The 27,965-nt window shown below is 35.2% G+C and overlaps 1 protein-coding gene and 1 long non-coding RNA gene across 7 annotated transcripts in view; one reads left to right on the top strand and one right to left on the bottom strand.

Moving 5' to 3' along the window:
* Window positions 1-8,187, top strand: part of LOC148598212 (MAM and LDL-receptor class A domain-containing protein 1-like) — a 65,311-nt gene extending 57,124 nt beyond the window's left edge. The window contains exons 32-35 of the mRNA XM_088561920.1: window positions 771-906; window positions 4,866-5,041; window positions 7,302-7,386; window positions 8,056-8,187. Of these exons, the coding sequence (XP_088418046.1) occupies window positions 771-906; window positions 4,866-5,041; window positions 7,302-7,386; window positions 8,056-8,066 (408 nt within the window). The 3' untranslated portion in view covers window positions 8,067-8,187. The remainder of the gene's footprint in view (window positions 1-770; window positions 907-4,865; window positions 5,042-7,301; window positions 7,387-8,055) is intronic.
* LOC148598211 (uncharacterized) lies at window positions 902-27,965 on the bottom strand. 6 transcript variants are annotated; one of them, XR_015918673.1, is made up of 5 exons: window positions 27,851-27,965; window positions 16,529-16,629; window positions 11,920-12,129; window positions 4,843-5,175; window positions 902-3,214 (listed from the first exon to the last, which is right to left on the bottom strand). It is a non-coding gene; the product is annotated as an uncharacterized LOC148598211 (long non-coding RNA). The 6 variants fall into 6 exon arrangements; XR_015918674.1 differs by lacking the exon at window positions 11,920-12,129 and having other exon boundaries at window positions 16,189-16,629; XR_015918675.1 differs by lacking the exons at window positions 16,529-16,629; window positions 27,851-27,965 and adding an exon at window positions 13,312-14,582.

Below are 27,965 nucleotides of genomic sequence, written 5' to 3'. Positions count from 1 at the left end.
TTGAAGCTGATCGCGTGAAAAAATCACAGAAATCTGAATGAACTGAAAACTAAATAGGTCTGCAAGTCTTGTTCTAGTTTCATTTTCCTTACCGATATTTCTGGTGTAAAACATATTGAAATTCAGAGGTGGATCTGAATTATTTTGTATATTTTTGGTATCTCGAAATGCTGTGTTAAAATGCAAAATCATCTATTTTACGCTTTTTCTTAACACTTGTATCATGTGGAAATTGATTTTTTGTCATTTTTATTGGTTTTTTTACACAAAAATATATTTTGTTTTTATAGACTGAACCCAGCGCTCTAAAAATGACAAATCTCTATGCATAATGAATGGTAGACTAGGACCCATTCTTGTGAAACCATGGAGTCACATGATGAGACTTACAAACACTATACTATGAAGCTTAGTCTAAGTCAAAGGTTAAATTAAACCTTTGCTTGTTGTGCACTTAAAAGTTGCCTGGTTAGCTGTTTTGCAATAACCTGCACAACTATTGATCTTTTAAGATTATGTTCCATTCTTTGTGATGGCAAAAGCCATATTCACACATGAATTAGTTTAATGAAGGTGCTATTAACTTTGCAAAAATTCAGCATATTTGGTTGCTAAGGACTTCTTAGCTATAAGCAAAAATAGGTGCAAACCATAAGTTTTTTATCCTTGTATCAAAGCATACCATAAAAACAAAATTTTTATTTGGTTTTCATGAATTATTTTTTACATGTGAACGAAGCATAAAGTAATTCATCATCATTTATTTGTAGGGTGGGACACCTAGTCGCAATACTGGACCTTCTGGTGCAGGTGAAGGTTCTAAATATATGTATATTGAGACTTCAAGTCCAAGGGTCTCTGGGGACACCGCAGTTCTTACCACTGAAAACAGCCGACTTGCATCAGGTAAGTGTAATGAAAATATGTGGTAGATACCCTCTTGGCGCCCTTGTTCAATAAATATATGTAAAATCTGGATTAAGACAATCAGTTAGCTTACCCTACCGGTGCACCTGGTCCATGGTGTTTCCAGGTGTTTTTTTGGACATCCTCTCTCTGACTTCCACTGAAGTGTCTGTCTTGTAATGTTTCCTGGACTTATTAAGGCAGTTCTTGCTTTGCTGATTCTGACTGTCATTTTCAGTGCAGTCATTGTTGTTGACTTGGCTGCCAAGGTAGTTAAATAGAGTGAAATCTCCATCTTTAAGCTTGATGTAGGTCAGCTTTGTCAGTGTTGATTCACATTTTCTCAGTTCTCTGTTGATCTTGAGCCCAGTTATCGTAGATGTTCCTTTGAGGAGTGTTTTTGCCTTCATATGGTTGTGTGTGTGAGAAAGGGACACCAGGTCATTGGTAAGGTTCTCTGGATTTCATTTTTCTATTGGTGGTGCTCTCTTGAATGGTCCATATGATTACCAATACAAACAAGAAAGGTGACAAAGCACAACCTTGATGCACTCCTATTCTAATTTGGAATTTGTTTGTTCTGTCTTCACCATGAAGTACTCTGCAGGTTGTGACCTTAGTGGGTGTTACATGTGATAGCTACATATTTCTGTGGTATTCTGTAATGGGTTATGATGTACTATAGTGATTTTCTATCTACACTTTCAGATACTTTCTCAAAGTCCTCTAAGTTGATGTACAATGGCAAGTTCCATTCTGAAAATTGTTCTATGATAATCCTTAGTGTTGTAATTTGGTCTTTGCATGATCAATCTATTCTTAAACCTGCTAGATGGTCTCTAAAAAGCTTGTCAACTAACGTTTTCATACATTCCAAAATTACTTTGTTGAAGACTTTTCTTCGTGTTGACATTATAACATAATACCTCTGTAATTCTTGCATAAACTTCAGTTACCTTTTTTTTAAAGCTTAATGAGAAAGCCTTCATCCATTCTGCTGGTATCATTTCTTCCTGCCATGTCTTCTTAGATACTGTGAGAGTGCTTCAATTTATCGATACCAGTTTTCATGGATTAGGGAAGAAGCACAAGTTTGTGGATTTCTGAAATCATGGGTTTGGGGTTTTCAGTTCAAACATGAAAGGGAATCTCATTTTCATTGGGAACCAAATTACGTGGTTTTGCTTACCCACAAAAACCACGAAATTGGGTTCCCCCACGAACAACAGTTCTTTCACAATATTTACTTTTGTATCATTGCCTTTGCTAGTATTCAATCTGGTCCCAGGATTTTTGTCATCTAGAGCAACTTAATTTTTTAAGCGACTACTTAATATCTTTTGGAAAATTACATTATGATGAAAAGAACAATAAGCAATTGATCTCAGGTTGTATAGTACATGTATAGGGATGGATTCAGACTTCAAAAGGAGGGGTGCCAGTCAAGGTTCCTCAGAAAAAAAGGGGGTGCTAAGACACTTGCCATTTTTGTCTATTTTACACATGAAAAATGACAAATTTTCTAATTTAAAAAGGGGTGCCAACCCCTTGCACCCCCCTCTGGACCCACCTTTGGTTATTTAATGCAGTAATACCTGTCTATATGAACAATTTGTATGGTTAAGACAGATGCTTGGTTTTACACAGGTTTGAAATTAAGTTTTTCATAAAAGGACAATTTTCTAGGATTTTTTTTCTCGAAATTTTAGGTTTCCACGGAGGAAAGTGGCACTTTTTTAAAGTCCTTTCATTTCAGTTTAAATGAAAGGAAACACCTGTCAGAACCAAGCAACTTAATTGTAGTCAAAAAGAGGTGTCCAATATAGACAGGTTTCCCTGTATATTTTCATACTCAGATCTTTTGATGAACATATTATGGCATACTGCTGTCTGTGATTAGGGAGCAACCATTTTATGTCTAAAGGGGGATGGCTTGGATCAAGTTTAGTGTCCTGGATTAATTTTTTCAGTAACAATTATTTTTTACTCTAGCTTGTCCTGGATATTTTTTTCTGAACCAAATCCTAATTTTTTTTTTGTAAGTTATGTTTTAGATATTTTTTAACCATATATTATTGTCCTGCTCTTTTTATCCTACTTTTTTTATCTCACCAGACTGTAGGCATGTAAGCTATTGCCATCACTTGGTGTCCTTCATCGTCGTTGTTGTTAACAATTTTTCAAAACTCTTCTCTTCTAACACTACATGACCAATTGGAACCAAACTTGGTTTGAATGTTCCTTGGGGTATCTTGCATAGAACTGACTTGGGGAATTTTTGATCTGTCGAATAACATGGCCGCTGTTACTGAAAATAGAACATAGGAGTCAGACAGTACTTTTTCAAATTTATTTCCAAAAATACTTTCAGTGGCTGAAATGATCCATATTATTAGAAATACAAAAGTCTTTAGGGATAAAAGTTGTCAGACGACTCCTTGTAAGTTTTTGCATTGGAAAGGGCAAAATACTATGAAAGATAGAAGGAAACTTTCAATTGCTGAAATGATCCTTATTATGAGTTCTACCAAAAATCTTTCTGAGTCAAACTTCTTGTTAGCCTTTGAAAGGCAAAACTCAACCAGGTAAGCGATTCAAGCTCTTGGAAGCCTTTTGTTATCCCCCCTAACACAAATTGTGTTCATGGGAATGAACTCTCTTTGGCTTTTCTTTGTTTTTGAATCTATGTTTCAAAGTTGTATGGGGCTTGTAAATACTAATAAAAGGGATGAATGTTTTCGAGTCTTGGCACTTTGGAAACCAACTAATGGGCAACAGGCAATTTTGTGATAGCTTTGCTCAGTGTTGCCAATCTTTGTGAAATTTGAAACAATAGATGACTCACATTCACCATTTATGGCAAATCTGGTGAAAACTGGTTAACTGTTTTATACCGAACAAATAAAGGATATCAGATCTGAAGGCTACAAGGACAGTAATATTTATGTGGAAATACGACTTCTATAATATATGTATTTTTTAAAAATTCCTGACAGTAATAATATCAAGTTTCTGTTTCTTTGGCTCCCATTGCAATGTCACTCAATTTCTTGTGCCTACTGACCCCAGTTGACCTCATTATAATTGATGAACTTTTCCGGAATGGACATGAAAGTGAAAGTCATCTATAGCCAAAGTCATCAACAGCCTGTAGTTAGTTGCCCGGAGTATGAGTATATAAAAGATCAGTGAAATCTGACTTGAATCAAGCCCTGAAAAATCTTAACACTTCTCTAAGGTAAAAATAAAAAAATATCCTAGATTCTTATCCCCTAGATCCTGACCCAATTTGTTCACCCTCCCGAAAGTTATACTAGTATTTATAATTTTTTTTTTTTAATTAGGTAAATTTCTTTCAAATTGACAGCATTTTTCATATTAATTGAACAAAAATAAAAATTAAAAATTTGCTCGCCCCGCCCCTAATTTTGAAAGACGTTGGATGAGGATCTAGGAATTTTTTATGATGCCCTAAACCAGACATTTTTACAGTTCCTTTATTTCATTTCAATTCTTTTTAAGGAGTCATCCAGCTAAGCATTATGCAAAATGTGATACAAAAAAGTTGGTTGGAAAGCCTGCATTTTTTTTTTTTTTGAAATACAGACGTGGCTCCTCATGGAATCCTTGTTCACAAGAGATAAAAATTAGAATGTACTGTAGAATCTAAAATTAATGGAGATAACTCTGTAAATAAAACTATAATACAGTAAAATCTGATGGATTTCTCCCAAGAGCAAACAGATATGAACGAATAATTATGCATTTCATCATATAGCACTTCAACACAAAAATAAAAATATGTAGCCTTGTTTGGGGAGTATCACATATATTACAGAGAATTTTACTAAAATGTTTCTTGCATCTTGGTAAAGTGAACATTACCCAACCAAATTCAAATTTCAAAAGGGGTTCCTTTTAGACAAGATTCACTACCTTCAGTTTGTTTTTTCTTTTAGGTTATGCGTATTGTTTGCAGTTCATGTATCACATGAAAATAACCTCTGGTACACTCCAGGTTTATGCAGGGGATGTAACGGCCATATATTCTCTGTGGGAAAGATCTGGCACCCAGCTGGATGAAGACAATTGGCAGACTGCTTCAGTGGATATACCAGCATCCAATAACCCAGTGGTATGTTTATTTCTGTATCAATTACTGTGTACCATTTAAGTACCACTCTGTGTATGAATCAGGCAGTGGGTGGCACATCATTTTTTTCAATTTTGACTGTCTTGCCTCATATATTCAATACATCTAGGAAACATCTGAAAAGTTATATGAATTTATCCTGAAGCATCTATGATGTAGATATTTTTTCACAGCTCTTGACCCTTCTTTGTTCTAAATGAATTTTTTCTGTAAAATAATTATGTTAATCGATCATCCACCCATGATCATAGAGAAAGTGGCCATCATTTTCCTGCAAATTTCCATAATGTGACATTATTATTTTAAAAAATCACAAATTGCCCATAATGCTACCAAACGAGGATCTGTTGTCGGGGTAATCTGAGCAATGGCTGAAGGGTTGAGTAAAGATGAGTGCACCTGAACTTATCTTAAAGGGGACATCTTAATTCAGTTTCTTGCCTATAAGTTAAAGGATCTTAATGGAATTATATTACAATATACCATACCACAAAAGGAAAGAAGAGATTGATTTTTTGGATTGTTACTTGAACCATTTAAGAATAAAAAGCCAAAATTAGGAACTTAAAACTAGCATTTTTATGATGTCTAAACAATAACTTAACTCTAAGCGGATTGATTTTGATGAAATTATACAAGGTACCACGCCACAAAAAGAAGAATGGGGTAGTTTAACCATATAAAAATTAAGGTCACAAACAAGTATTTTGATGATGTCTAAAATAACTTAATTGACTATAAGGAAATGCATTTCTATTAAATTGTACCTCTGGGTGCCATACTGCAAAAGAAAAACTGGAATGGATTTTCTGGGTTGTGTCTTGAACTGTTTAGGATTTTGGGGCCTGTTAAAAGGGGTCACAAACAAGCATTTTCATAATGTCCAGACAATAACTTGACTAAAAGTGAATGGATATCTGTGAACTTGTACTGCAAAGTGCCATGCATCCAAAGTATAGGGTTTGTAACTTGAACCATTTATGAATAAGGGCCCAGAAAGGGGCAACTTTGATTCTACTCAAATTAAGATATTTAATTCAAATTGAGAGCTGTATCAAGCTTGAATGGCATGTACATATTTGCCCAAACTGTTCAGGGTTCCGTCTCTTCAGTTGTATAAAGCTGGGCTCAGCAATGCAATTCATTTGATCTATATACTGCAGGGCTGGATCCACAGACACTTACTGAAAAGGAAGGGTGCCAGCCGATGTTCCTTTGAAAATAGGGGGGGGCCTAGGACATTATTGGTAATTTTTTTCAATCATACACAAATATAAATAACAAATTTTCCAATAAAAAGGGGGTATTCTGGATCTGCCACTGAACTGTGGTTTTAGGTTTAAATGTTTGTAAGAATCAGACAAATTGGGGAAAATCAGAAACACGCATGTCAAAGCCCCACCAATCTGACAATAATATATCACTCAAGGATGGTTTCTCTAATTGAGACACTATTATTTGAACTCTGCATCTCTGGATTTGCTCAGAAATTTTTCAATAGAATGTTAGAAAAATTAGGTTTTTGACAGAGTTTTCTGGCCCTGTGCCGATTGGGGTGCCAAAAGAATAGGCCTGCAGCAGCACTAGGCTTGTCGTAAAAAGCGACTAAATAGTGCTCAGAAACCTTGCCAGGAGCTATGTGCTCTGCCCACAGAGCAACTGGATTGTGTGCCCCAGGTGGTGGAATGGGGTACCCCTGGCGTGTTACACAAACAAGAGTGGTGCACTGTGTTAGGAAAGATGCCACATTCCTCGCACGTTAAAGAACCTTGCTGTGGTATTTAATAGGAGTAGGAACCTTTGCGCTCCAACACAGGGGGCTAAATTGCCCGACCCTACCCATCCCTCCCCTTTTCTAGTGGCAATCTAAATTTGTCAACCCTGTTGCCCTTGTGTCCCTTCCCTTTTTCATTTCATCATCATCATTTCATGTTTATTTTATCATCAATTTCATGTTCATCGCTGGAATATTGCTGCTTGTGCATTAAACCCAAACAATCAATCAGAGTTTTCTGCCTTTAAAATGTTCATTTTCAGTGCATTCAAATGAAATTGTAACTCAATGAACCAACATGATATGGTAAATATCGTTTTTATTCCTTGATTCTGATGGTGCAAAAAGTAAAATTACATTATCAAAAGGATGGTTTTTTTCATACCATGTTTAACCCGCTGCCTGATTCTTACAGAGACTGACACTTAGTTTATTAATTTGATCTATCATTGTTTTTATTATTAAAAGATTGAGATTGTTGGTACAAGAGGAAGTTCCTATAGAGGTGACATCGCCATTGATGAAATCCAGTTAAACAGAAGGCAATGTCCTAGTAAGTATTCACATCACAGAAGTATTTCTAACTCTGTTTATTCTGGCCTTCACAGATAATTTAATGTGACATTGTCATTGAAAACTATGAGAGATATTGGAAAATCAATTTGACTGTCTCCAGCAGATTGGAGAGCTCTACAAAAGTCTCAATTGGGTTAAAGTTTGCAGGATGACTAGCTGATAGAGTTATTGCCTTGAAATGTGAAAAATGATGTTTTTTGCAGGTTTTTTATTTGTTGAAACGATTATGAAAAAGGAAAAAACTTTCACTCGATGAAAAAATCCTTATGGTTAGGCCTACAAAAGTCTCTATTGGGTATAAATTATAGGAAAACTCTTTGTTAGAGTTATTGCCCCTGAAAGGTTTAAAATGAACCAGGTGAATATTTAAGATCTTTAAAGACTCTACTTACTGAAAGTGACGAGGGTGCCCTTGACATTGTTCATGGCCAGAAAAATTGTTTAGGGAGGTGCATTTGTGTCTTTTTTTTATTAATCTGACAATAAAAATGGGTGATGAGACATCTCAAAAGAAATATGGATTGGCCTTAGAAACCCAGAAATCAGTTTAATTTGGCCTTAAACAGAGTGAAAGTTTTGTAACTAAACAATAAACACTTTTGTCCAAATACTGAACATTATTATACTGTATTTTTTCCATTTTCAGCCAGGAAGTAAACAGAATGAGGCCTCCATATAATCCAGTTTTTCTGTCATTTCTATTTCTAATGACTTTGAAATTTTTATCATATTATATAAAATTTTTTGTACTTGCACATAAAGGAGAGGTATCTTTCAACTTTTTGTTTTTTCATTGGCCCATCTCTAGGCAGACACATCCACCAATGGTAACAATTGTTGCCTTATAAAGATTCAAAAGAATATAAACCAAGAATAAAAACCAGACAGGGAAAACACAAGGAAAACAGACACACAACCAACAAAAAATAGGAAATAACTAAAATAACACATACAAAAAAACAAATGCAAAAAAACATGAAATAACTAAAATATCACGTACAAAAAAGCAAAAGCAAAAAAATATGACATAAATAAAATAATATTTACAAAAAAACAAAAGAAAGAGCTCAAACTCCACCAAGAATGGGTAGCACAGACCAGGTCCAACTGTTTGGGAAGCATTCCAGGGGCGGATCCAGATACTTTGAAAACGAGGCCTAGGGGTGCCAGCCAAGGTTCCTCAGAAAAAGGGGAGTGATAGGAAATCATTTGCCATTTTTTGTCAATTTTACACATGAGAATTTACAAATTTTCCAATAAAAGGGGGTGCTAACCCCCTTCAACCCTCTCCTTGATCCTCTACTGCATTCTCTGCTTTTCTAGAAACACCTGTTGTTTTTTTTATTGTTACACTCCTGATCAATTGCAGCATTTCTTCCTCCACTATGAAGGGGTTATTTACGTTGCTAGAAATATGATAGAGATACCAAAACAAAACCTGAAGTTGCTAAATCTGTACAAGGAGTTGAAATTGAACAGCAACAAAATTGCTTAAAACACATGCCCCATCTCACACAATTTAAAGCCACATTCTGAATTTTATATTGACCAATCCAGTAGGGACAAAGATTTTTGTCAAAGCACCAATTGTGCTGAACCTCAGAAGTCAAAAGATTTTTATAGGTATTTTAAAAACTTTATAATCCGCTGATGGTAATTTGTTTTTTCTGTATTTCAAAATAGATTAATTATTTACAACGGGATCAGTGCTTTCACCACTACTACAACTACAAAAGAAGTCCTTTTGATTGACATCAGATGGTTTTAAGTCGCATGACTTCCGAGTGAAAATGACAAAGAATTTCTCACCAAATAGGATGCTATCATTTGACTGCTACCATAATTTCTTGCAATGTTTGGCCAAATTATATGGGACCTTTTTTGACTTTCCCATCCAATGGCCACTTAAGGAGGTTGACCTAGGGTAAGGGATATTTGTATCAGATTCAATTCCACTTGAGTTGTTAATTTGTATGTATTATTTCATTTTTTTTATGTTCTTAGTTGTGTGTGTCTGTTTTTCATGTCTGGTCTTTATCATTTGATTATATTCTTTTGATTTCTGCTCGAATCTTGGTTTCTTTGATTACTCTTTTTAACTATTCATTCAAGGTCTATACAAGATATATAGAACTGCAATTGGCAGTTCAGTAGACCTTTTATCTTTAACCAGTTTCTTTTTTCTTTGCTTCAGGATTTTATGAAGGGGAGATGTAAATACAAATTAATACTAGAATCATTATAAAAGGATACCAGAATATGACATTATTAATGAATTAATATGATAAATTGCCATATTCAAATAATTCAATACAATATTTAGCAGATTACGATTTTTTGTATTTGTTTTTTGTTTTCTTTGAAGGAGGGGCGTACCATTTGCCCTCACCTGGACCCACCCCTGATTGTACCAATAAACATGATGCATCTGTCAATAGATGGGCCAATAAAAAAAAGACAAGTTGAAAGTTATCTTTCATTTATTTATATGCACAATTACTAGAAATTTTATCGTTTGTATATAAAAATTTCGAAGTCATTAGAAATAGAAATCACAGAAAAATGGCTTACAAGGAGCACAAGTTCTGTTCACTTCCTGTCTGAAAATGGAAAAAAATGCAATAATCATCTTTCATTATTTAGACAACAATGGGTTTTTTTTTCAATGAAATCACCCTCTCTATTGGTACATATCCTCCCACAGCTCACTAACAACAAACTGAATGACCTGACATACATTTACGTCTTGTACACTAATATAAACTGGGATTGTGAGTAAACACTTAACACAGTATAAATCTGGATACCAACATGACAAAACCATGTGTAAAATTATGAAGACAGTTATATAAGAATTTGATGTGCTGAATGAATAGCTCTTAATAGTACTGGAGCAACCTAAACAACTAGTATTTGAGACAACCCAAAAGAAATCAATTTCAAACTTATTATATTTATACAGTTTAAGGCGAAATGATTCTAAGGGTCTCCTGTATCTCTTTTGAGGGTATCTTATCACCCATTTAAATGCCAAATCAATAAAGAAATCAAACACTGAAGTAACCGTGATGACCCTATGTTTTCAATTACCCAGAACCTGATTAAACAACTGTCAACTGTCAATGGCTATATATAGATATTGGGGTCCTGATAATAGATATGACCAATATATAGTAATAGTAACAAGCCCCTGTGTTTGAATTGGAAACTGGGTAATATTACATAAAGTCAATGTTAACCAATCATTTCATCTTTTAATGTAAACTTCCTGTTCTCATACAAGCAAAAAAAACACAGACATGTGTATGATATTTTGTAAAAGAGGTACATTGTAGCAATCTTTGGTACGCTTATGATATAGACCAGCGAACAAGATTAGGAACCAGATTAAACAACTGACAATGAATATTCATAAACACCAGGCCCTGCTAATGTATATGACCTATACAGTCTTCTAATGAGCCCCTGTGCCTGAATCAGAAACCAGGTAATGTTCAATAAGCTAACCAATCATTTCATGTAAACAACCCTTTCTTATACAAGCAAAAAAACACATGGAGAACACACAGTTATGATATTTAAGGGTACATTTTTCATATATGAAGCTAGAACTGAGGCTATGGCACTAAACAAGGCACAGATCTGCAGCATTATCTGAAGTGTAAATATATAATTATGCAAATCATATGTGAATATAAAGTACTGAAATTAAAAGATAAAAAGAAATGACAGGCCAGAAAAAAGTCAGGATCTGTCATTATCCAATTATTTCATTTAAAAACACATTGCGCTCTGTACCAAAGATTGATTGATTGTTGGGGTTTAACGCCCGAGCAGCAATATTTCAGCTATATTCAGGTGATGAACATGAAATGGATGATAAAATGAACATGAATGATGATGAAATGAAACAAAGGATGGCACACAAGAACTACAGGGTCAACAAAGTTTTGTTGCCACTAGAAAAAGAGGGTTGGGTAGGGTCAGGCAATTTAGCCTCCTGTGGCGGAGCACGAAGGTTCCTACTCCTATCGAATACCACAAAAGGGTTCTTTAACGTGCGAGGAACGTGGCATCTTTCCCAAAACGGTGCACCACTATGATTTGCGGTCAGGTTTTCCATATTATAGCCTGAGAACCCCAGCGTGTAACACGCCAGGGGTACCCCATTCCACCACCTGGGGCACACATCCCAGTTGCTCTATGGGCAGAGCGCCTAGCCCCCGGCTAGGTTTCTGAGCACTATATAGTCGCCTTTTACGACAAGTTTAGCGCTGCTGCAGGCGTATTATTTAGACACCCGGACCTGGACGGGGCCTGTACCAAAGAAAAAAGGCAGGATAGAAAATTTATTTCTAGCATCCCCCCCAAAAAAATCAAATCATTTCTCCCTTACACACAACTTTATCAAGCAACTTTATTTTTTCACTTTTCTTTCTCCTGATATTCTCCATCTCATGCTACAGCCCTGATATTAAACAAAGATTGCCAATTTCCAGTGACAACTTACATTGACATCACATTGACTGTGAGGCAAGGATAAACAAAGTATTGCCAGTTTTGAGTGTCTCAACAGAATATCACTTCCCTGTTATTTTATATTTAGGTGTACGACTTCAATATGGTGAATGCTTATTTGGACACGACCTTTTGTATAACTGGATTTTATCAATGGCGATGTCACCTATAAGGAAGTACCTCTTGTGCCAATAATCTCAATCTGTAAAGAACAAAGCAATAATAGATCAAATTAAATTCAACTAGTACCAGGATTTCTCGATCAAATAAAATGCTTTGCTGGGCCCAGCTTGATTCAACTGCAAAAGCAGAACCCTGAGCAGTTGGCACAAGTATGGACATGCACACATTTCAAGCTTGATACAGCTCATGATTCTGATTAGACATTATTACACATGATAAGAATTTGACCATAATCAAAATGGTCCCTTTTTGGCCCCAAATTAATAAATGGTTCAAGTTACTACCCCCAAAGGCAATGAGCATGAGAAGGCATGGCATTTCGTGGTACAATTTAACAGAGATAAATTCACTTAAATCAAAATAGTGTCCACACATAATGAAAATGCTTGTTTGTGACTCCCTAATCTGGACCCTAATTCTTACACATTTCAAGTGACAACTCCAAACAAAAATGTCAGTCTTCCTTTTATGGTATAGAACTTAGTTGCACAATTTCATAAAAGTACTTATAGTCAAGTTTTTGTCTAGACTTTAGACATAATGAAAATATTTGTTTTTTGGCCCCCATACCTCATGGTAAATCCCTTATTTCCCATAGAATCCCAATTGCATTTTTTAATTACTTCAGTATGTTATATACCATAAACGTATTAATTTTGATGGTTGCTAATTTTCACGGATTCAGTCAAGTAAACATATTCACTGGAATCAATTTTGGCGGTTCCAAAAAAATTAGTGTTCAAATTCATTTCATGGGCTCTATTTTAACGACTCCCTGACCACTTAAAAAGTAGTGAAAATCATAACACCACAAAAGTATGTTTACAGTATTCAAAAATTAATCAAGAGAACCAAGGTTATAGAGTAATCAAAAGAATGCAATCCAGGGACAAAGACTAGACATGGAAAACAGACATACACAACAAAGAACATAAAGTAACTAAAATCGAACATACAAAGTAACAAAAGCGAATGAGCAACTCGGACTCCACTAAAAATTGAGAGCATGGACCAGGTGCACCGGTAGGGTAAGCGTCCTCTGCTTTTCTAGAAACACCCGCCTATAGTCCAAGTCACCTCAGATTGTTTGCGGTTTTTTGCGTTTATTTTTGTAATTACTCGACGGTTCCTTTCAAAAACTTGCCATTTTATTCATGTCGTTCTGTACTACGATTCCCTTACAAGTATTTTTCGTTCTTACCTCCGAGATTGAGAAAATCCAAAATTTATTTTTCCTACGAGAATTTTGCATTGAATGTATTGTATATCCGCCATCTTGTTTCTATGGATATTTTGAAATGTTCCCTATTATTTCACAATTGAAGAGGTGAAATAACATGATTTCCCGCCATATTTCTGGTTCCCTGCTAATTTATTACGTTATGTGGTAAGACTCTTATTAAGTATCAGTTGTAGCATTTTCATTCGGAACTTCTGGTTTCGTCTTTTACTAAAGGTAAAGAGCAGAAATATGGAAATCATGGTATTTCACCTCTTATATATTAATTTTCTGAAAATTTCAAATGCTTTTCGGCTAGATTATTTATTTTTATTATACTGTACAGTGCAATATTGTGACCAGAATATTTTTTTGTTTCTAGTTTTGTTGATGCCAGAATATTTGTTTTCAAAATTTTCCAGGCATAAGATATTTATTTATTTAGAAAAACTGCCAGGCCCCCTAAGAATCAAAGGACGGTCCTCTAACAGGTTTTGGATGACCCTGACTACCCTTTCAGGTCTCACAAAGATTTGCAACTCTGGGCAACAACTAATATAGACAGACAAGCTATAGCATAATCTGCCTGTCCCCCAATTTTTGGTTTACAAAGTGCCAAGATTCTGAAACAGCCATCCCAACTGTCGTATCTGTTTTAGCCTTTTAAATGCTAAAAGAAGGAGATCTCACTCCTTTCAGCTTTTGTAAGAGGGTGATTAAGCGTGACGACTTCTTTCGCACAAAAAAAAGAATAATTTTTGTTAGAAATCCAAGTACAATGAAAATCTATAATAATCTGGTTTATTTCCTATCAATACTGCAATAGGGTATCTGCTATTGCATTTCTATTACATTTACCACATGAACATTGCTACAGGTGTCTTTCCCTACAAATATATGATGTCAAATTATTTCATTTCTCATTTACACATAAATTATAAGAGAATTATGTGAAAACTGATAATAGAAAATGAACTAATGAGCTTTGCAGTGGTGGATGAACTTATTCTTAAAAAGGGGTCACTGTTTGCCTCTAGGGAGCCTGCTGCAATTTTTTCCATTTCCTTTCAATCAGCCAACTTTTCCAGGAGGGGATGACCCCCTGCCCCCACTGTCCTTGGATCTGCCAGTGGAATTCCAATTAAGCATTCCAATATACCTTCTACAGTTGTGTAATTACAATAAAAAATGCACAGCTTCTTGAGAATGCATATGCAATATCATTATTGTGTGGATGCTTAATGAATGCTACAAGACATGACGATCTGTACAGCAACAATGGCAATCTATCCCAAAAATGATGAAGGGCAAAAGTTCAATCACTCCTGTAAAATTTGTTGAATGAAAATGGTAATGCAATAGGATCCAACTAAATATAATGACTAACAATCCTACAAAATTTGAACAAAATCCATTGTACAGTTTTTGAGGCATTGCAAATTTTGAAAATATGTTTAAATGGACCCTCATTTAGGAGAAAAACGAAGAAATTTTTTTTCGTCCGACAAGCTGTCCAGCGCATTTCGTCAAAATTTAAGGGCTAATTTTAGGATTTATTTTAGGGCCAAACTTAGGAACTTTACGACATAAAAGTAACTAACACTGAGAACATTTTCGATCTTTGTGAATCACCTGATTACCTGCAATGAAAAAAACATGAATAAACAATTAGGATGCACTCCATTAATTGGCAAACAACCAGTCATTGAATAAAAAAACTGCAAGGATAATTTTCGAAACTCCTAAGACATCATTCTTAAAGTTAATTGAAAATTAAAGAATTAACATGATAAACAATGGCTTTTTTAAATTCCCTTAAAGGCTTTTAAGGAATTTTAGACAAACTGAAAACAAAAAATTGGTATTTTTGGGAACTTTTGTGCTACTGAACAGCCTGTTCCAATTTGCAAAATGTGGGCCATTAATTTTTTTTTCACAATAATGCAGGAAATTTGTTCTAAAACATTATAGAACAAAACTAAAAAATCTGTGAGCAATTCTCACTAAACTGATACCCTCATTTGATAACATACATTTTTAATGACCTTGAACGTCAAAAGTTAAGATCTTGATAAGGACAAATAACATATGTACCAAATCTGATCAAAAGCCATTGACAGATGTTGATTCTAGAATGCCACAAGCATACAGTAAGAAAGACCAATATCTCACTAGACCCTATACTCATACAGTTGTAAATTATGCTAAAAGAAACCACAAAAAGCATTTAGGTCAAAATCTAAAGTAGGAGGTGCACATCTTTAATGTATAATAAATATTATTTGAAAGAAGAGTAGGGGGTAGCCTATATTCACCAAAGGCTTTTTATCCATGCTCACCATTTGCCAAAATGAAAAAAAAAACATGTTCAAATCAAAATAAAAAATTGGGAGTACACATCTTTAATGTTTAGTATATAGTCTTTCAAAGTTTCATTAAATTCCATTCAGTGGTGTAGGAGCAATACTGGAAAAGAGAAGGTTACCACGCTTAAGTTGTATTCCAGCTAAGAATTTATATGCAAAATGTGATTCATGGTTGAAAAGCCTACATATTTTTTTTTTTGATTTTTTGTTTGAAATGTTTAAAATAATGAACAGAAATAAACACAGGGCTTTTGATATGTTACCCCTGTTCAAAGGAGATGTAAATTATAAAGAATGTACAATAGAATTCAAATTTAAGGGAGATAACTCTGTAAATGACACTAAAACACTATAGAAACTATCAAATGTTCAATGTGAAGTATCTCCTAAGAGCAGAAAGATTGGAATGAATGATTAATGGCATCATATAGTCTCACAAAACAACTAATTAACAAAAATAAAAATGTGTAGGTTATTACTGGATTATACTCACTTGCACATGTTGCAATATGACGGGTGCCGCTAGCGAAGCAGTACTTGCTTACCCTTCCAGAGCATCTGATATCACTCCCAACTTTTTTATACTGCTAGTGCTTTAGTTTTTTGAATGACGTCCTGTTTCCCTTATCTCAAGTTTTTATGTGTGATCTTTTTTATTCAGTTCACTATATTGTGTATGTAGATCATCTCTGTTTCATCTGTAGACAATTAGGCCATATTTTTGGATTATGACATATTAGAATCATCTCGCTGCTGACGCTTTGGTTTATTTTTTTTTGCAGATATTTAGACACTACCATGTTGCTTGTTAAAGGTTGAGGTTAGAAACCTACTGATTTTTTTGTCCAATCAAATTCATCATTTGTATTGTCTTGGAAGACACATTGTGTTCCAGTTTCAAAAGTACATTCCATATGGTCTGTACTACTGGTATCTAAAACAAAAATGAAAAAATAATTGGTCGAAGACAAAATTTCAATTTGAATAACTTGTGAGATTCATTTGGATCATTAAAATGTGTCTTTTACTGTTTACTTGCCTTATCTCTACTAAATAAAACATTTGAGAACTTTTGAACCTTCAAGCACCTTTGTATGTCAAAGGTAAGTGTTTTGTATGTTAAAATTTTGGCATGCATAAAACAAATCACGAAACATAATTTTTTTTTTCAGTTTCACAATTGTTGCTTGTAAGTCTGTAATGGACAAAACGCACATCATATATAGGACAGTCCTTGTTAAAACGTTTCAAATTTATCCATTTTACCTAATTTTGGTATTAAAATGATACCCGTTGCAACCGTCGTTGCAAGAATGCAAAACCGTTAAGCGCAGTGTTAAATCATAATTCCGTGTTTTTGCGAAAATGAGAAATGGGAAATCTGAGAACTCTGCACACTAAGTGGGGACATAAGGAGTGCCCGATATGAATTTCAGGGTTATGACTAATCGTTTAGTGGCATAAAGCTGAATGAGACAAATTTCGCGTTCGGGGTTTGACACGGTAACTACACTAAAAACCGGAAGCACGGACCAGGTGCACCGGTAGCTATATAACTTATATTGAGGGCGAAAACTGTCGTTAAATTCCTTTAGATCGAATTACTACTCTCTATAAAAGTTGATTTTAAAATACTTACGTGATCTTGACAATTTTGGTAACGAATTTACAAAATACGTGGTCCCAAGAAGAAATAGACAAAACACAAAAATGTTAAATTTTAACATTTGTTCCAAAAAAAACATACAAGATTAATAAACCAAAATACAGGTTTCTTTTTCACAAACTATCATTCACAAACTGCATGTCATCCAAAAACTGAGCGGTAATTTTGAGCACGAGTGTTCGGATTCTTATTTTGTAAGCATCTAAAACCGGTCACCCGTGGGTGATATGTTTTAGTTCTTGTGTTAACAAGGGGGATTTTATATTGCCCAATGAACTATAATTACGTGTATAACTTATTTTAAAAAAATAATCAGGGAAAAAATTTTGGATGGTAGACAGTTATCAATGTAAATTATATTGATTGATTGATTGATTGTTGGTGTTTAACTTCAAATATTTTATTGTCGTGTAAACATAATAATGTTTGTGACAAAAAAAGCCAAGAACAAAATTAATCACAAATCATACAATTATAATGACAAATGCAAATATGAGACTATTTAAAGTAGAACATGAAAAAAGTAACGCTTCTTCTACCCTCAGTTCTAATGACTGTTTCAAAAAGGAGCCGATAAATTTTACATGTTCCTTAGAGGAGGGATTAAGTATAGATACAGTCATGTCTTCAAATTTCCAATTTAAATCTTTCAAAAATTTATGTCTTAAGTTTTCATATAAATTACATTGTATAAGGAAGTGATCTTCAGTTTCTATAACATTGCAATGCTTACATAGTCTAGGAATTTTAAAATAACTCCCCTCTTTATTTCAAGATTGTGATCGCTTAATCGTAATTTTGTACAAAATTTTCTTATGTAGAAGTCATGAAAGTTTAAATATTTTTTTTTATCCAGGCTTAATTTTATTATTTTATATAATAACTGTCTGGAATTTTGTCAATAGAAAGGCTTCTTTCAGAATAGGGTTAATGTTTTCAGTGTGGAGTCTTGCCAAATATACTAGAGACTGAGACAGAATAACAAACTAGTTCGGCTTTTGTCGTAATATTTGATGCAGTCTTACTTTATGCCTAATATAAATTTACAAAAATTCAAATGAACTTTTTCAAAATTAATGGGGTTTTATCAATAAATGAAAATTCCATTCTTTTTACCTCTATTGATGGCCCTATGTGGGGCTAAGTTCCCATCCATAAATGAAACTTCTGAATTGTAAGTTAGGATAGGGCGTACAAGAATATCAAAGAGATTTTTGAATACATCTACAGGAAGGTTTCCAAGACTAGCAGTTATAGCTTTTATAAAGAATAAAATCATTCTTCCTTTTCTCGTTAGATTTTCTAGACCGTGAAGTAAATTTCCATTATTCTTTAACAGCGACCCTAGAAATTTATATTCAGTTACATTCTGTAATGTTTTGCCTTTATAAGTAATAAAGGACTCGGATTTCTTTATGTTATTATGTTGGATGACCATACTTTTTTATTTTCTTTAATTAAGTGTGAGTTTCTAGTTATCACAGAAAAGAATAAGTTTATTCATACTTTGTTGAAGACCTTCTTTGCTCTCTGATACTACTATAAGGTCATCTGCAAATAACAGGGACCCGACATTAGAGTCCACTAGTTTGGGTGGTACAAAACTATCGTCTGATGCCACCATTTCTAAATCGTTTATATAAATATTAAAAAGAGTAGGACATATTGAATCCCCTTGTTTTACTCCTCTAAACTTTTCAAAGAAAGGAGAGTGACAGTTACCATGTTTCAATGCTGTTTCTGTTTTAGTATATTGATTTTGAATAACTTTAATTTGAATAACTTAGATCCAAAACCTAATTTAGCTATTTGTGTTTTGGAATATTTATCCTTCATCATGATTTTGAGCCTCTCTTTGAGAACTGGACTAAATTTCTTTGAAATGCAACTCATAAGTGATATCCCTCTATTAAACATCCAAGCAGCAATATTTCAGCTATATCCAGGCGATGAACATGACATGGATGATAAAATGAACATGAAATGATGGTGGAATAAAAATTGGGATGGAATACAAAGATAATAGGGCCAACGAATTTTGATTGCGACTGGAAATAGAGAGAGGTGCATGGGTAGGGTCGGGCAATTTAGTCTCCTATGGCGGAAGGCAAAGGTTCCTACTCCTAATGAATACCACAACAGGGTTCTTTAACGTGCGAGAAACGTGGCATCTTTCCCAACACTTTGCACCACTATGGTTTGCTGTCAGGTTTTAAATTCCGTATTATGTCCTGACGACCCCAGCATGTGGCATGCCAGGGTTGCCCAATTCCACCATATGGGGCACACAACCCAGTTGCTCTGTGGGAAGAGCTCCCTAGCCCGGGTTCTGAGCACTATTTTTAGTCGCCTTTTACGACAAGCTCAGCGCTGCTGCTGTGGGCTTTCTCCTTTTGACACCCGGACCATGTCAAAAATATAATAAACTATCAGTTTGAAATTAGTGTCATGGTTACATGTATCTGTTCAGGTCATGGACGTGGTGCAGGTCGATTTGCCCTGTGCATCATCTACATGTACAATATCAATGCACTAAAGGTAGAATGATAGAACACAGATGATTCACATAAACTACCCTTTTCAGTTCAGGAAGAGACCACATTAAGGCCCTAACACTCCTGAAGTTATAAGAAATTCCAACAAAAGAACAATTAAGTAGCTGTCTTTCTAAACCCAGACAAAAGGTGATTCATGTAAGTTGCCTAAAACCCACCAAATTCAGTTTTATTTCAGAAACAGTTACTGATCACATAACCAGTCTTAGTTTTTTATTTGGTTGTTGCACTTTTGAGATAAAACTTATTAGATTGTTCTTGAAATTGGCATTTTACAAGAGTTCTTGATTTGGTTTGAATTGGTTGATTTTAGTGTGAAATGAATGTATAAATTTCTAAAAAGTGCAAATCTGAATGCAGAAATGAGTATCGTTATGTGAACCTATATCATATGTAGACTGAAAAGCATCATTTGTTTGGTGGGTAATCACGTCTGCTATATTGTGGACTGGCAGCAGTCTTTGTAAGAGTCATGCACATTCTGTAAAATGTGATACACCCCAAAATAGGCTATTTTTATTTTTGTATTGAGTTGTTTTATATGTCTATATGATGAAATGTATAAGTATTCATTCCAATCTGTCTGCTCTTAGAAGATAATCCACATTAAAAAAAAAAACCAACAATTTCTATTGTATTTTAGTGTCATTTTCAGAGTTATCTCCCTTAATTTTTGAATTCTACAGTGCATTCTAATAAAGTTCTTATCTCTTAAAAAGAAAGGTTATATGAAAAACTACATGTTAAATTCCGCGCGCGTTTACCTATGTGTTTTAAACAAAATATCAAAAATAAAAATATGTAGGCTTTCCAACCATGAATCACATTTTGCATGATTTTTACCTGGAGTGCCAATTAAGTTCTTTATGGCAATCTGGTCATTTACTTTATCTAATTGCAGTTTGTTGTTATACATGTACTTATTTATTTTGCAAGTATAGAAAAGGAATCACGGGCAGATCAAGACACTTTGAAAAGGAGGTGTTCCTCAGAAAGGGGGGAAGCGGTGCTAGAACATAATTTACCATTTTATTTTATCAATTTTACAAATAAAAATGGCAAAAATTCCAATAAAAAGGATGGTGCAAACGCCCTACACCCCTGGATCCGCCACTTGGAATAGGGTTTTTAAACGTATCTCACAATTTTTTTAAAATTTTGATTGGGCCATAGTTATTTAGTTTTATGATTTTTTTTTTAAAATATAAAACCTATGTTTAGGAGGACAGGAAAAAATCAACCGCTGTAGTTATGTTTTTAATTCTGTCATGATAAAAAAAATATAAATAGTTGTTGGGGTTTCAATAGATTATCGAACAATGTAACGTTTATTAAAATTATTTTGCTATCTTGACAATTTGGAAAACAATGTGCAACCACTTTCTATATTACAAATATCATAAACACTAGCTTTATTGCAGTTATGAAATTAACTATATTTCTGCATGAAAAACACTGGGTAGGAAGAAAAAATGATAAAAAACATCAACATTTTTTTTATTTTTTTTCCCAATCTGGCACAATTTAGGTCTATAGGAGGATTCGTGAAAATAAACATGAAAAAAATTACGGCCTTTGGCTACATGTTCATGTATATATTTAAATGCAACATCCTTTCGGCTCCTGCGTATGGAGTGTTCATATCACAACTCATACGTTATGCCAGAACTTGCCGAAACTACACAGACTTTTTGTATCGCGCTAGAACTCTGACAAATAGACTTCTGGAACAGGGTTATGTTGCTACAAGATTGAAATCATCACTACAGAGGTTTTATGGTCGTCATCATGAACTCGTGGATCGTTATGGTGTATCCATCAACACCATGAAAACTGATTTATTCAACGGGTCATAGTTTTCCTTTCCTCGTTTGTCTACCCCGGACTTGACTTTTTATGGGCAACTCGGCGGGTGTTTCTAGAAAAGCAGAGGACGCTTACCCTACCGGTACACCTGGTCCATGCTCCCATTTTTAGTGGAGTCCGAGTTGATCATTTACTTTTGTTGTTTTGTATGTGTGGTTTTAGTTGCTTTATGTTCTTTATTGTGTATGTCTGTTTTCCATTTCTGGTCTTTGTCCCTGGATTACATTCTTTTGATTACCGCTATAACCTTGGTTCCCTTGATTACGTTTTTATATCGATGCGATAAAATATTCTAGGTTTGAAGTACCATATCTCCCTATTCCAAGACTCACTTCTGCTCCTGCACCCCCTATAACGCTCAACGACTTTTGATTTAGAATTACAGAATGAATAGGCTGCACATGATTCTCAGAGCCCTGTTAGGGAAAATGACTTAATTCAGAGGTTAACATGTTTAGAGCGGAAAGGGTAGTAGGGGTATTTATGTACGTACCTTAAATGAGGGACGGACGGGGGTACTTCATCCGCTTCCCCCGCCCCGCCTAGAGCACCGCTTCCTGGTCCCTTTCATTTATGCCCCGATAATTGTTCCAAACTATAATCCCCACTTCCCGTATTTTTCACTTCCCGTTTCCCGCCCCTTCGACCACTGTCCCCGTCCCCTCTACCACCGTTCCCCGTCCCTTCAACCACCGATTCCCGCCCCTATAACTCCCGTATTCCCCTGTTCGCACTCCCTTTTATGACTCCGTTCACAGCCTTAACAGTTGTTCGTTACTATCATTGTATGGTACCAAAATTAGCATATGAATACTATCACCTGAGTCAGTGGTAGTAGGCATCCCTTTGTGATATTTTCAATGGGCTCAGAAACTGATTAAAATATGATTTTAAATCAAATGAACGGAAACATCGTATCTCGAGATAAAGTAGGGTGCATGCTCCAGACCTCGCGCCAAGTGCTGGGGCGGGTCCAGATACTTTGAAAAGGAGGGATGCCAGCCGGAGTTCCTCAGAAAAAAAGGGGGTGCTAGGACATATTTTTACCACTTTTTTGTCAATTTTACACATGAAAATGACAAATTTTCTACTAAAAAGCAGGGATGCCAACCACCTGCACCCCCTTGATGCCTGTGTTTTGAAATAGGGTAGTGGGTAACACGAGTGTATATTTTTAAGGTTACTCGAGTGAACCATTTGCATCCTTTATTTTAGTCTCTTTTAGAATCTCTAGAAGGAAAAGCTGGAACATATAGACTAACGCCGCCATTTACAGATGATATGCTGGTGTGTTTGTAGGTATGGTTTCAGACTTTTTGAAAAGGAGGGGTGCCAGTCGGGGTTCCGCAGAAAAAAGGAGGTGCTAAAACATCATTTGCCATTTTATACATGAAAATAAAAATAAAAAGGAGAGTACCAATCCCCAGCACCCCGGATCCACCGCTGTCACTCAAATGAACCATTTTGCCTCTTTTATTCCAGTCTCTCATATAATATCTAGAAAGAAAAACGGGAAAACCCAGACTAAAGCCACCTTCTACAGATGATGCTGGTGTGTTTGGTTGCTGTCTAACACCACGTATACTAGTTAGAGATAAGCGTGTGGCGAAAATAGGAAAACAGAATTATAACAATACAACATTCTCAATTCAAAAACCAAAGATGATAGGATAATTTTAAACCATAATGAATATATCTAATTTCCAGGTATCGAGTCGGAGAGTTGCATATTTGTGAATTGGAACTTCCAAATCCGGTTATTTCAGGACTGTTTGTGTTCTGTATTTGTGTTAAAATACGCCATGGATTGGTGTTGGAAAGCTGTTGCTATAGCGTTATAATTAGCATTCACTTAAGTAGGGCGAATGAGTCTAAATCTAAGACTGAAGTCTTCGCAGTCGGTAATCGTCGAATATTCTATGCAACTGACTTTGGCTTGCTTTCAGCAACCGAAATGGCACGAATGTGATATGGTCTAAAATCGGGTGACTTCGCTAAAATCTTGGTTCCCCTTGGTATGATTACTCTTTCGTAACCGTGATGACCCGAATTTTTGCAATCAAAACATTTGGTTACCAGGAAGTGCGGATACTGTTTTCGTTCCACAAGCTTCTCTCAAATTTTTAGCGAACTTTGGGTCGTTTATGCTATTGACCAGGTGTAACGTGTATTGAGCGGACGTGCATATATTATAGACGTAGAAAACAATAGCAGTGATAAGTCCTATACTGCTACCACACTCTCCAAAGAAGAAATTGTGGAAAACCATAAATCTGTGCTATCCTCTTTTGGTCTCTCTACCAAGGACGATGATTATGATTTACTGTCTATGCACTGGATTCCTAAACTCCACAAGAATCCATACAAACAACGTTACATAGCTGGATCTGCAAAATGTACCACCAAACCTCTTTCAAAACTTTTAACTTCTATACTCACAGCTGTAAAAGACGGTTTGCAGTCCTACCACAACACTTGTTACTCCCGTAGTGGTATTAATTCAATGTGGATCCTGAAAAATTCGAATGATCTTTAGGAGAAAATCAGTTCAAAACTATTATCAGAATATAATAGCATTAAAACTTATGATTTTCAACACTGTATACTTCTATTCCACATACTCAGTTAAAATCCCGACTTAAAAACATTATACATCCTTGTTTTTCAAAAACAGATGGTACACCTAGATATATATATATATAGTTCTTGGAAGATAATTGCAAATCATCTTCCAAATATATAGATGATGTTTACAAAATGCTGGAATTTTTAATCGACAACATACTTGTCCACTGTGGTGGTAGCATTTTTTAACAAACGGTCGGCATTCCAATGGGAACAAATTGTGCTCCTCTACTTGCTGACCTATTCCTTCACTCTTATCAGGCTGACTTCATAGCTGACCTGATCCGAAAGAAAGAATATCGTTTAGCTAGATCCTTTAATCTCAGTTTCCGCTATATAGATGACGTATTATCTTTAAACAATCCTAATTTTGGGGATTTGATACATCGCATCTACCCAAAAGAACTTGAAATAAAGGATACTATAGACACTGGAAAGTCAGCCTCATATCTTGACCAACACTTAGAAATCGATGGTAAAGGAAAATTATTGACCAAACTTCACGACAAACGTGATGACTTTTCATTCAAAATTGTCAACTTTCCTTTCATCTGTGGCAACATCCCTTCAGCGCCTGCGTATTGAGTGTTCATATCACAACTCATATGTTATGCCAGAGCTTGCCGAGCTACGCAGGCTTTTTGTATCGCGTTAGAACTCTAACAAATAGGCTTCTGGAGCAGGGTTACTACATGTTGCTACAAGATTGAAGTCATCACTACAAACGTTTTATGGCCGTCATCATGACCTCGTGGATCGTTACGGCGTATTCATCTGCGCCATGAAAACAGATTTGTTCAACGTGTCATAGTTTTCCTTTCCTCTTTCGTCTACCCCGGACTTGACTTTTTATGAGCAACTCGGCGGGTGTATCTAGAAAAGCAGAGGACGCTTACACTACCGGTGCACCTGGTCCATGCTCCCATTTTTAGTGGAGTCCGAGTTGCTCATTTGCTTTTGTTACTTTGTATGTATGATTTTAGTTACTTTATTTTCTTTGTTGTGTATGTATGTTTTCCATGTCGGGTCTTTGTCCCTGGATTACATTATTTTTATTACCGCTATAACCTTGGTTCCCTTGATTACTAATACATACACAAAATATCGCCAAGGTTCATACCAGATAAACTGGATTTGTTAAGAACAGTGACGTGAACGTTATTGAATTGCTATCCATATAACATTCGATATAACCAAAATAAAACGTATATCAAGATGAACTTGACTATAACTATTACAAGGAATGGTTTGACCAGCAATTTGCACTACAGTTGTGTGAAATGTGGTCACCGCAAACCCTTGTAACAGTTCTGCAACTCTAGCTATTGTCACCGACTACATGGTTTGGTTTGACCAACAAAACGCACCGTAGTAGTGTGTTATGAGGTCTCCGCAAACTATGCAGTAGTTTATGACTGTATAGATCCTTTTGTGGTAAGCTGGTGAGCATGCTCAATATACACTTCCGCGAGGTAGAGCTTGGGAAGAACAAAAGAATTTTCCTCACGGAAGTGTATATTGAGCATGCTCTACGCATGCACATCAATTACCCCAACGTTAACACAAACGGGTCTATTCGTTCAAGTTTAATTTCCAACTTCCATTACCACTAATGAAAAAGTCAAATTTATATAAACTTATTTAAATCCACGATCCTACCCTTCCAATGGTTTAATCAAAGACGACTTTTCCGTCCGATGGTCTATAAGCGGAAATGACAATTTCAACTGACTGAAGGGTTTTTAACGTCATTGACTAGCTTGTCGGGTCTCGCAAGGACGGAACAAATTTCAGTGATCATTGGGGGTTTTTAACGACCTTAAATACCAATGCAGGCCTATCACAGTCGATGTTAGTGATTAGGAGAACAAGTTGGTGTTGGTAGAGCTCAGCCTTCTGGATACCTGACTGAAGAACTCGGTCAGAATATGTCCTACTAGCGGCTGGGCTGCTGTGTTGACGCTCTAACCTACTCCCAGACTCCACGTGGGTCCGAGAGCGTTTCCCTACTTTAACTATTTGGGAGTACGTCAACCTGTAGAGTGTCAAGTTTCAAGAGTGAAGGGGTTTTTAACGTCGGGTCTCGCAAGGAAGACCCAATTTGGTGGGCTTTAAATAAATATCATATTTATTCCAATTGTATTTTTTAACAAAATAAAAAAAAATAAATAAGTAAATAAATAAATAATAATAAAATAAATAAATACATAAATAAATGTTAAGGAGAAAATTGTAATTGAAAAAAAAAAATGATAAGGAAATATGATTGGGCGATTTATTGAAATGTGGATTAATAAATACATAATGACTGAATAATTTTGAAAAGTAAAAATAAAAATGAAATAGGACCAGGTAAAGAAGGTAAATGTCAAGTTTGATGGAAAAGAGCCAAGGACAACTAGCCTTACCCAGAAGACGGAAGAACTATCTGATGTAGAAATCAAATTTGTGAGGGAAATTGTTTTACGTCTTTGACTACCCTGTCGTGTCTCGCGCCGACGGCATACCTCAAATTTCAATGCTACTCACTTCCTTTTCTTTTGCCAAGATCATATGACCAGATATCATGAACGGTTTTCTCCATTATCTCCTACAGGGTTGTTTTACTTAACCTTGACTGGTCTATTATTCCGAAAACTATAGGAATTACTCCGCTTATAAATAAACTCATCCTGAGGTGCGTGTTGCAAGAGATGGCATTAAATAAAAAAAGAAACAATTTATTTACCATGTTGAAAGGACGTAAGTAATCCTTTAATAATCTTAACAAAATCATGCCTTGTCTTAAGCATAACACCATATCATAAACCAAAGATGTGCATTAAAGCCTACTTCAAAACGTGTCTTCTTATTCAAAATATATATCACAAATGAATAGAATTAAACAAATACAAAATAACCAGTGCATTTGTTTACATGAAGGATTAAAGAGTAATCAAGGGAACCAAGGTTCTAGCGGTAATCAAAATAATGTAATCCATTTGCGATCGGGAGTATTTGGCCGTAAAACACAATAACAGTCCTTCGTAGTTAAATGGATTCTTTCAATCGACGAGTATGGATTCTTTATTAGAGATCGCAGACATTAAGGAACATGACAATCTGAACACAAAATGATACCAAACTCTAGGTTTTATATGACGTCAAAAATACCTCGGATCCAAGTTATTTTATACTGTTATTTATGCGTTTATTTAATGGGTAAATCACATTCACTCCATATACTATACACGTGTATTTTATTCTGTTTATTTAAATTATTTAATGTTTATCAGGATTTATAGATTTTAATATTGTTCATGTAGTTTTAATTGATTTACAACTTTCATAAAGATCTGACCCATTCTAGTCTCATTCCTGCATTCAATCAATCATACCAAAGTGTAGAAGTGTTAAATATGCCATTATTAAAATATGCAGTGACTCAAATCTACTGAACTGACCTTCATTCCAAGAATAAGATGCACAGAATCATAATAAATTTGTAGAAAATCTAAAGTAGTTGAAAATCTAAGTAATACCCATTTTTTTTCAAAATGACTTCTGTACTGCTTGAAG

Source organism: Perna viridis, chromosome 14 (genome assembly GCF_037379345.1).
Source record: "Perna viridis isolate PV_CMFRI_1.1 ecotype Kerala chromosome 14, ASM3737934v1, whole genome shotgun sequence".
In the NCBI taxonomy this organism is placed as follows: Eukaryota; Metazoa; Mollusca; class Bivalvia; order Mytilida; family Mytilidae; genus Perna; species Perna viridis.
Note: the sequence above shows the minus strand (reverse complement) of the source record. Positions and strands in the feature narration are given on the sequence as shown.